This window comes from Panthera uncia, chromosome A2, assembly GCF_023721935.1.
Source record: "Panthera uncia isolate 11264 chromosome A2, Puncia_PCG_1.0, whole genome shotgun sequence".
Classification (NCBI taxonomy): Eukaryota; Metazoa; Chordata; class Mammalia; order Carnivora; family Felidae; genus Panthera; species Panthera uncia.
This window is the reverse complement of record NC_064816.1, coordinates 3,683,976-3,693,049: the sequence shown is the minus strand read 5'-3', so window position 1 is coordinate 3,693,049 and position 9,074 is coordinate 3,683,976. Positions and strand designations below refer to the sequence as shown.

General features: G+C 60.6%; 1 protein-coding gene across 1 annotated transcript; it reads left to right on the top strand.

The window, feature by feature from the left end:
* Positions 1 to 1,035: 1,035 nt before the first annotated feature.
* On the top strand, positions 1,036 to 2,471 carry ZNRF4 (zinc and ring finger 4). Its single transcript, XM_049639685.1, has one exon. It carries the CDS (start codon positions 1,380 to 1,382, stop codon positions 2,373 to 2,375), a length of 996 nt encoding a protein of 331 aa, XP_049495642.1. The 5' UTR covers positions 1,036 to 1,379; the 3' UTR covers positions 2,376 to 2,471.
* The last annotated feature ends 6,603 nt before the right edge of the window (positions 2,472 to 9,074 follow it).

Here is a 9,074-nt window from a genome sequence, read left to right as displayed (position 1 = left end):
GTCCGGGAGAGGGAGGACGTGAGACCCAGAGCCGAGTGCTGATCGTGCTTCGTCTCCTTCACCGCTCACACCGTCCGTCTTACGGGATGGGTTCCTCATCGTTGTGCTCAGTTTCCAGACCTGGAACCGGGGGCCCAGAGAGGTCGAGTGATTTACCTGGCGTCACACAGCTTGTGAACGGCAGAACCGGCAATCCAGACCTGAGCAGGCTAGCCTAGCCCAGGAGGAGGCAGACTCGGGGTGGGGGGTTTGGGGGAGAAGGGGTGGGGGGGCCGGGAGACTGTCACCCAGGGCTCTGGCGGAGGATGGGGACACAGCTGGGGACCAGGCTGGGGAAGAGGCACCGAGGTGGGAGAATAAAGCTGGTGCAGGACTGAAGGCATACCAGGCAGTGGGTCAGGGGCCCCCCCCCCCCTTCCTGCCAGCCCCCCCCCCCCGCCCCTGGCACCCTTCTTCCCCACCCCCTCAATCAAATCTAGTTAAACTCTAAGGACCTATGAACTCAGACCTAAGTCCTGAGAAAGAGCCAGCCCCGGAGAAGGGGCCCTCTAGGCAGCGAGCACAGCCTGTGCAAAGGCCCTGGGGCAGGACCAGGCCTGGCGTGTTGTGGCGACAGTGAGGGGGCGCCTGTGGCTGGAGCAGAGGGAATAGAGGGGGAGAGAGGGAGGAAGTTGGGAATTTGGGTGTTAAGAACAGACCTCGTTGGGGGGAGGGTGTCGTGAACAAGTCTGGGTCCTTCTGGGTATCTGAAAAGGGGGCACCTTCCTGGGTGGGTCTCTGGGAGGCTGGGGAGATGATGCCGTAGAGGACGAGTGGTGAGTGCCGGGTCCGGGCCACCGGGGGCCGCTCTGTGGCACCCCTGAGCCTTACGGGCTCCAGGAACTGAGCATGCTCTGAACCTCCCACAGGTTTCCTCCGAGGCTGCTCAGGCCGCCGGCTCTGAGACCCAGGAGTTCTGTCCCGGCCACAGCCCTAGGCAACCGGGGGCTCCTGGGGACAGGATGTAACAGGACGATGTCACAGAGGCCAGCGGCACCTGGAACCCCGGGGGCCCCTGGCCTCGGTGTCATCCTCCAGCAAGGCCTCCGGGCGGGTCGACCGCTCCTGAGACCGGCCTTCGCAGACACGCCCGATGCACGCTGGGTGCCACCAGGAGCAGTTTCTGCCTGGGGCCGCCCGGGGCCCGGCTGCCCTGCTCACCCGCCTCTGAGCACCCCCTCCGAGCTCGCCTCCCTTCCACCCGGGCCACGGGCGCCCTGGGAGGCCCTGGAGATGCCCGCAGGCCTCCCGTCTGCGGTCCCCGGCGGGCCCTAGCTGCGCACAGCGGCCGGAGGAGGCGGAGGGGGGGCGGCCGTGGGGTGGCGGTCGCCCTGATCCTAATGGCCCTGCTGGCGCCCTCGGGGGCGGTGGTGCGGGCCGTGCGGGCCGGCAACGCCAGCAGCCTGGACTTCGCGGACCCGCCGGCCCTGTGTGGGGTGCCCCTGGCCCCCGAGGGCGTGCGGGGCTACCTGACGGAGGCCGAGCCGGCCGACGCGTGCCGCCCCCTCGAGGGCCCGCGGCCCGGCAACGGCTCGCTGGGCGCCACCGCGCTGATCCGCCCATACGACTGCGCGTTCGACCTCAAGGCGCTGCGCGCGCAGCGGGCCGGCTTCGAGGCGGCCGTCGTGCGCAACGCGCGCTCCGACGAGCTGGTGCGCACGGCGCCCGGGTTCGAGGGGCCGCGACGCCAGATCGCCGTCCCCTCGGTGTTCGTGGGCGAGGCCGCCTCGCGGGACCTGCGGCTCATCGTGCGCTGCGACAGGTCGGCCCACGTCCTCCGGCTGCCCGACTACCCGCCGTGCCCCAGCCCGGACCGCCACCCCGTGCCGGCCGCGTCCTGGGTGCTGGGCCGCGCCCTGGCCCTGCTCACGTCCGCCGTCTTCGTCCTGCGACGGCTGTGGGCCTGGCTGGGGGCCCGGGGGCCCCGGGAGCCGGCGGCCCAGACGCAGGCCCGCCGGAAGGCCCGGGTCCGCACCTTCACGCGGAGGAACGACCTGTGTGCCATCTGCCTGGACGAGTACGAGGAGGGCGACCGGCTCAAGATCCTGCCCTGCTCCCACACCTATCACTGCAAGTGCATCGACCCCTGGTTCGCCCAGGCCGCCCGCCGCTCCTGCCCCGTGTGCCAGCGGTCGCTGGCCGGCACGGAGGACGGCTCCGACTCCACCGTCGAGAGCTTGGGCGACGAGGACCCCTCGCTGCCCGGCCACCGGCCCCCGCTCTGGGCCGTCCAGGCCCGGCTGCGCTCGCGGAGGCTGCGGCTGCTGGCCCGAGCCAGCTCGAACGGCCGCGCCGAGGCCACTGCGCCCCCGGAGAGGCCCCCAGAGCCGCCGTGAGGCCCCGCGGCCCCTGGCCGACCCAGATCGGGGCAGGGAGGGTGGAAATGCGGAGTGTTTCTAGTCTAGAGAGAATAAAGTGGGTCTGAAAGCGGATTCTCGCCCTGGCTGCTGTGAGACCACCGGGGCTTCCGGCCCCTCCTGCCGCCCGTGTGGCGGATCCCAGCCGAGCCTGAGGCTGGGTCCTGGGGGCGGGGTGGGGGGAGTCGCCGTGTGGTCACCGACGGTGGCCCTGGGACGCCCCGCGCCTCCGTTCCAATCCCGGGCACGCGGGCTGCTGACCCCCGGTTGGCTTATTCGTTACGCTTTTAAACTTTTTGTGTGGGGGGGGGTTTTTTTTTTTTTTTTCCAAAATGTTTTACTTTGCACTGGTTTCAGGTTTCTGGAAGAGTGGCAGAGAGACTCCAGAGGGTTCCCACGTACCCCTCACACCTCTCACGTGGCCCGAGAAAGCACCGTGGGCACGTTATGCTGAACTCACGTCCAGCTTTTATCCGAATTTCCCCCCCTTGCAAAATTTCATGGTGGAGAATGTCGAACGCACCCAAGTAGAGAGATGGAATAATGAACCCCCCCCCCCCGCCACCGTCCTGCCACAAACCCATTACTCAGATTCAGCCAGTGTCTGTCTAGGGCCGCTCTCAACTCCTGCGCCCTTCCACTCACCCCCTCCCTTGTCATCTTGATGCCAATGCCAGATGGGTTTCATTTGGAAGCATGGGGTGTTTCGAAAGCAGCGGCTCTCAGCGGGGGTGGGGGTTGGATTGATCCCAGGGTCATGGGCTCGAGGCCTGTGTCCAGCTCTGGGCTTAAGGTTCTCTCTCTTTCTCCCTCTGCCCCTGTCTCCTGCTCACGCACACTCTCCCTCTAAACTAATAATAATAATAATAATAATAAACCCCACGGACTTCAGTATCGTGTTCAAAATAATGGTTCCCTAACAGCCTCAGACATCCATCCAGGAGACACACGGAAATGCGGACCCCGTGATGTGTGTTTCTTTGGGCTGTCTGGCTCAGGATCTACGTAAAATCTAGAGTCGTCGGTGGTCTCCTAGGTCTTTTTTTTTTTTTTTTTGAAGATTTTATTTTTAAGCGATCTCTACCCCCCACGTGGGGCTCGAACTCACAATCCCGAGATCGAGTCCCCGGCTCCACCAACAGAGCCCCGGTGGTGTTCTAAGTCTTAACGGACAGCTCCTCCCATTCTCATCCCCCCTTACTTTTGCTTTGCAATGTATTTGTTGAAGCCCTATGGGTCATAATGTGGTGACGTCTCCAGCCAGGGTTTCGCCAAGCCTGTCCCTGGGGTGCCATTTAGCAGGTTTCTCTGTCCCCTGTCTCCCGGGACTTTGCAGCTGGATTCAGAGATCAGCTCAGATGTGGTTTAATTTTCTGGCAAGCAGATAAGGGGCTCCCACACCCCTTGAGAAGGGCTGGGCCATATTAAGGGGTCTTCGGGGCAATGAGTGCGGGACAGTTGTATGGCCCCGTGCCAAGCATGATCAGGAAGGTCAGGGAGGGACCAGTCGATCTGACGCTGCTGACACGAATGGTGGGGAGGAGGTGCATGTGCAGGAAGAGTAGTCCAGGCGGAGGGCACGGCCCATGCAAAGGCCCTGGGGCAGGGCCAGACCTGGCATGTTGGAAGAGCTGTAGCAAGGAGGCCCATGTGGCTGGAGCAGGGGGAGCGGGGGGGGGGGGGCGGGGGGGGGGGAGGGGGGGGGGGGGGCGGCTTGCGCAGGAGCTTGTAAATTTGGGGAGAGAATTCGGTCTTGACTCTGAGGCGCTGAGTAAGACCGCTGGACGGGTTTTAAGTAGCTCCGAGAAAATCCTGGGTGCCACTGCTAGGTCCCCATCTTCCAGACGAGGCAGCCGTGGCCCGGAGAGGCCAAGTGGCTTGCTTGGGGGCATGCGGTGTAGGAGTGATGGTGGGGGTCTGGACCCGGCGGTCTGGCCCCCACAGGCGAATGTGTGTGAGTGGAGTCAGAGGTTTCCCGCACGACGGGCACTTAAGTGTTTTCCGCTCGCCCTTTGCTGTCCGCCCTGCACGACGAAGCCGGGGGCCTCCGAGGCGGTTTGAGGGAAAGGGTCTCCCTTCCTGGATCGAGGAGGGCAAAAAACAGGGTGTTGGCCGTGGCGTGCGCGTGCGTGCACAGAGGTGGGCTGAGGCCCTTGCACGGGGTCCCTGGGGGGCCACAGCTCTGTGACCAGGACCTCACACCCGCCTTGCTCCCGGCCCTAAGGCCACAAGCAGAGGCTACACTACTGGGTTCCACTGTGAACTCTCTCTGAGTCTCAGTCTCCCCATCCGTAAAGTGGGGACAGCGGAAGCAACGGCCCCGCGGGGCTCCCCGGGTGTGGACGATGCTAAGCACGGTCATCTGTGTGTGGCAGTCGGCCAAGCGACCGGCCCGCAGCCCAGCCGTGATACTGGGTGAGCAGCCATGTGCTGGGGAAACTCGGGCGCTGTGTTAGCCCAAAGGGAGGTGCTCGGCCCAACCCAGAGAACGCGGGAGGCTTCCTGGCGGTGGCGTCTTCTAGACAGAGCAGAAAGCAGGACTCGGCGCCGTGCGGAGGGCAAGTGACCCCGGCAGCCAGAACAGCGGGGGCAAAGGCCTGGTCTGGCATCCAGCAGGTGCCTAATAAGTGGGCATAGAGTCCCTGCCCCAAATCGGAACCTGCCTCCTCTGAGAAGCGGCCTCGGCTTCGTCCGAGCCTCTTCACTTCCCCCGACAGCCAGGCCTGGGCCCTTCTCCAGCCGCCTTCAGGGGGGCCGAGAACTGCCAAGGACCGCCAGCTTAGCGAGGCCAGCCTGTGCCAGCCCCATCGGCCCCGCCTTGGCCGCTGCTCTAAGTAGGCACCAGGAGAGGCCTCCTCCTGCTCGCGCGGACAGTGTTCCATCTGTGTTGTCCGGGGCGGCAGGGGGGGTGGGGGTTGGTGGAGTGTGGCCAAATGGGGAAACTGAGGCTCAGAGAGGCTTAAGTGACTTGCCGCGGGGCAAACGGCTCAGAAGGGACAAAGCTGGGTTTGGTTTTGAACCGCGGAAGCCCGTCTTTGGAGGCCGTGTGCGTCGCCTCTCTGCCATCCTCGTGGAGAGCGGGTGAAATGAAGGAGAGAACGGTGGCAGGAGGGGCAGACTGACCCATTTCTCCCAGGCCAGGTTTCTCAGGGCATCCTGCACCCCGGGCCTCTGGCCCAGCGTCTCCTCCCGACCTCCGTTGGCGGGTGCCCATCCGCTCCAGTGTGAGCTGAGGACCGCGTGCTTTCACCTCCACTACTCCACACCCTCTGCTCCTCGTGATGCAACCAGCAAGCAGCAGATTCCAAGGAACTTACTGCCCCCTCCCCGCGGCTCCCGGAGGCAACTGCGAAATGGTGGAGGCCGCGAGGAGGCGGAGTGCCAAGACCTCACCCCAGTGGCATCTGGAAGATGGGTGAGAAGCCTGTGATTCATCACCTGGCCCTCCTTCCTTCCTCTTCCTCTGTCCCCGCCTCTTCTCCACGCCCTGTCCTCTCCCCTGCCCACCCCTCCCAGCCTCCCAGCCGGGCCCAGGAGGGGAGGACGTTTTTAGGAACAGATGGCTGCCTTCCTCGCCCAGCATTCTGTCAGTTAATTAACGCCGCCTGTAATTAAACTTCCCACAAATTAGCTGTCAGCTACGCTAAAGGGAACCGTCCCTCTCAAATGCCACCTTGACTTGCTGAATTGTGAGCCTTGTCGACAAAATAATTAAAGGCAGAGGGAGGCAACCAAAATTTGGAGCCTTTTTCCCCCTAATATCTCTATCTGTGTCCACGGCTAAATGCTCCCATCCAGGACTTGGGAACACAACCAGGCTGTGTTCTGAGCTTCCGTGAATTCATGCCTTCCGTCGCGGAAGGAATTTTTACTGAGCCCTTGCTGTGTGCCAGGCACTGTGCTAGTAGCTGGGGACCCAACGGTCACAGAGATAAACCCAAGTCACTGCTGTCTCGAAGCTGACGTCCTTGACATACATTTTTTAAAGCAAAGGAAATAAATGGAGATATGAGAGCAGGGGGAAGGATACGCAGGGAGCGGGAAGGACCAGTGCAAAGGCCCTGAGGCAGGACTAGTCATGATGGAGGCTGGACCAGGTGGGGACTGAGGCAGGGGGGTGGAGGCAACAGGATTGGCTGACATGTGGAGGAGGGGGAGGGTAAGAGAAAAGGAAAAAAAGGGGGATTCAGGTCTCCAGCCCAGGAAGCAGAAGAAATGAATAGATGATCCATAGAGTTGCCATATTTCCAGAGCCAGAGTGAGCAGGGGGAGGGGCAGAGAGAGAGAAGCCCAAGCAGGCTCCGTGCTGTCCGCCGGACGTGAGATCACGACCTGAGCCGAATTCAAACGTAGGATGCTTAACCACCCAGGTGCCCCCTCCCGCCCGTTCACTACCCCTTTCTTAACCTTCAGGTCTTTGCTCGGTAACACCTCCTCCAGGAAGCCTCCCCGATACCTCGGCCCGAGTCCCCGGAGCCCTCACCAGGCCTGTGTTGCCTCCACTGCGGACCTAGTTGCCCATGTCGTAACTGCCTGCTATGGTGTCTGCCTTCCTCCCCCACTGGCCTGTGAACCCAGCGGGGGTGGGGTCCGCTTTGGTCCCTGCGGTGTCCCCACTGCCTGGGACGGTCAGCATGCAAGTAGGCGCAATATAGATTATTTAATAGTAACTAATCATAGAGTTTATCGGAAACCCTTGAGACCAGATATGTTTTGGAATTTAATGTCCTAGATTTTAGGACATTGACACCAGACACGTAAGACATCTTGTGTGAGACCCTAAGACCCCGGTTGGGCCTGGGCGGTCCACTCGCCCTCCCCATGAAACGTGGCAACATAATGGGAATATTCACAATAAATGAGATAAGGAAAGCTGATTAATAGCTAAGGCTATTAACTTTTTTAAAAATGTGTATTTGAGAGAGAGAGACAGAGCGTGAGCAGGGGAGGGGCAGAGAGAGAGGGAGACAGAATCGGAAGCAGGCTCCAGGCTGTGAGCTGTCAGCCCAGAGCCTGACGCGGGGCTCGAACTCACGGACCACGAGACCATGACCTGAGCCGAAGTCGGACGCTCAGCCGACTGAGCCACCCAGGCGCCCCAAGACTATTAACTCTTGATGTTCAATGAGTTTTAAAGCCATGCTGATGAAAAACCTCTATTGTTAGAGCTTTTTAATTGTATTTTATTTTATCTTATATTTTATTTCGTGCTATTATTTTTTCAAGTAGGCCCCATGCCCAGCACGGAGCTCAGGGCAGGGCTTGAACTCGCGGCTCTGAGATCAAGATGGGATCTGAGATGGAGTCCGACGCTCAACCAACTGAGCCACCCAGGCAGTCCTATTTCTGGAGCTTTTTCAATGTTGGGATGGTGGGTGAGGGATTGTGGGCCTGTGGCCAATGTCTATGGAGTGCTGTCACGGGCCCGGGAGCCAGGAGGAGATGCCTGCGGAGGCCCAGAGCACGGGGAGCACGGGGCCTGGTTCACATCCCAGCCCTGCCCGCTTTGGGACTTTGGCCGAGGGCCGGAGACATGGCCTTTGAGTGCCTCAGTCTTCCCATCTGTGAAATGGGGATGATAAAGCATAACTTCGTTGATATTTAATGTATGTGAAGTGCTCGGCCTATCACCTGGCCACAGGAAGTACTCACTCACTATTTGTCAAATCTTAAAAGTAAGCATTAAATAGACTGGAGACCACTCATGAGAATTCACATTAGGGCCCCCCCCCTGCCCCCCACTCTCTGAGAAAGCCGGGCAAAGAGGTTCATTTGGAGACACGCGGAGGGAACTTCAAAACGAAGCACGCAGCACGGGAAAACAAGAGAGGAAGCCAGGTCTCTATTCTTCTCTGGCCCTCGCTTTGCAAATTACAAACACAAGTCTCAGGGAGCTTTCTGGGGCGCTGTAGACGCTGTCCATCCACAGAGGGAGTGGTTGCACAGCGTGTAGATTTGTCAAAACTCACGGGGCTGTCAGATTACACCTCAGGAAAGGCTCAAAAGCATGAAGCCCCCCCCGGGGGAGCCGGGGTGGCTCAGTCGGCTAAGCGTCCGACTCCTGATTCCCGCTCAGGTCATGATCTCGCGGTTCGTGAGTTCGAGCCCTGCATCCGGCTCTGTGCCAACAGCAGGGGGCCGGCTTGGGATTCTCTCCCTTCTGTCTGCTCTTCCCCCGCTCGCCCGCTCTCTCTCTCCAAATAAATAAGTAAACGTTAAGAAAAAGTAAAAAAAAAAAAAAATGCCCCCAAACTCAGGCTTGCAGGCCCCCCCCCCCCAACCCCCTCCGGCCGCTGGAAGGCGAAATGCTACAGCCGCTCAGAAAGACTGGGTGGCAGTTTCTTCCAAAGTTAAACACACACCTACCATATGACCCAGCCATCCTACTCCTGCGTGTTTGCCCAAGAGAAATGAAAACATATGTCCCCACGGAGACGTGTGTGACAATGTTCGTAGCAGCTTTATTCGGAACAGCCAAACACAGGAAACAACCCAAATGCCCAGGAGCCGGTGGCTAGATCAACACACCAGCTCTGTCCACACACTGCAGTGACAGCCCCGGAAGGGAATGAGCTACTCAGACGTGTGGCGACTTTGCAGGCACCTCCAGAGCATGACATAGAGCGAAAGGAACCGGATTCCAAAGACTGTGCCCTGTGTGATTCTGTTTAGATGCAT

Bases quoted from the DNA above. Each gene is read 5' to 3' on its own strand.
- ZNRF4 (XM_049639685.1), top strand. From the start codon at position 1,380: ATGGCCCTGCTGGCGCCCTCGGGGGCGGTGGTGCGGGCCGTGCGGGCC.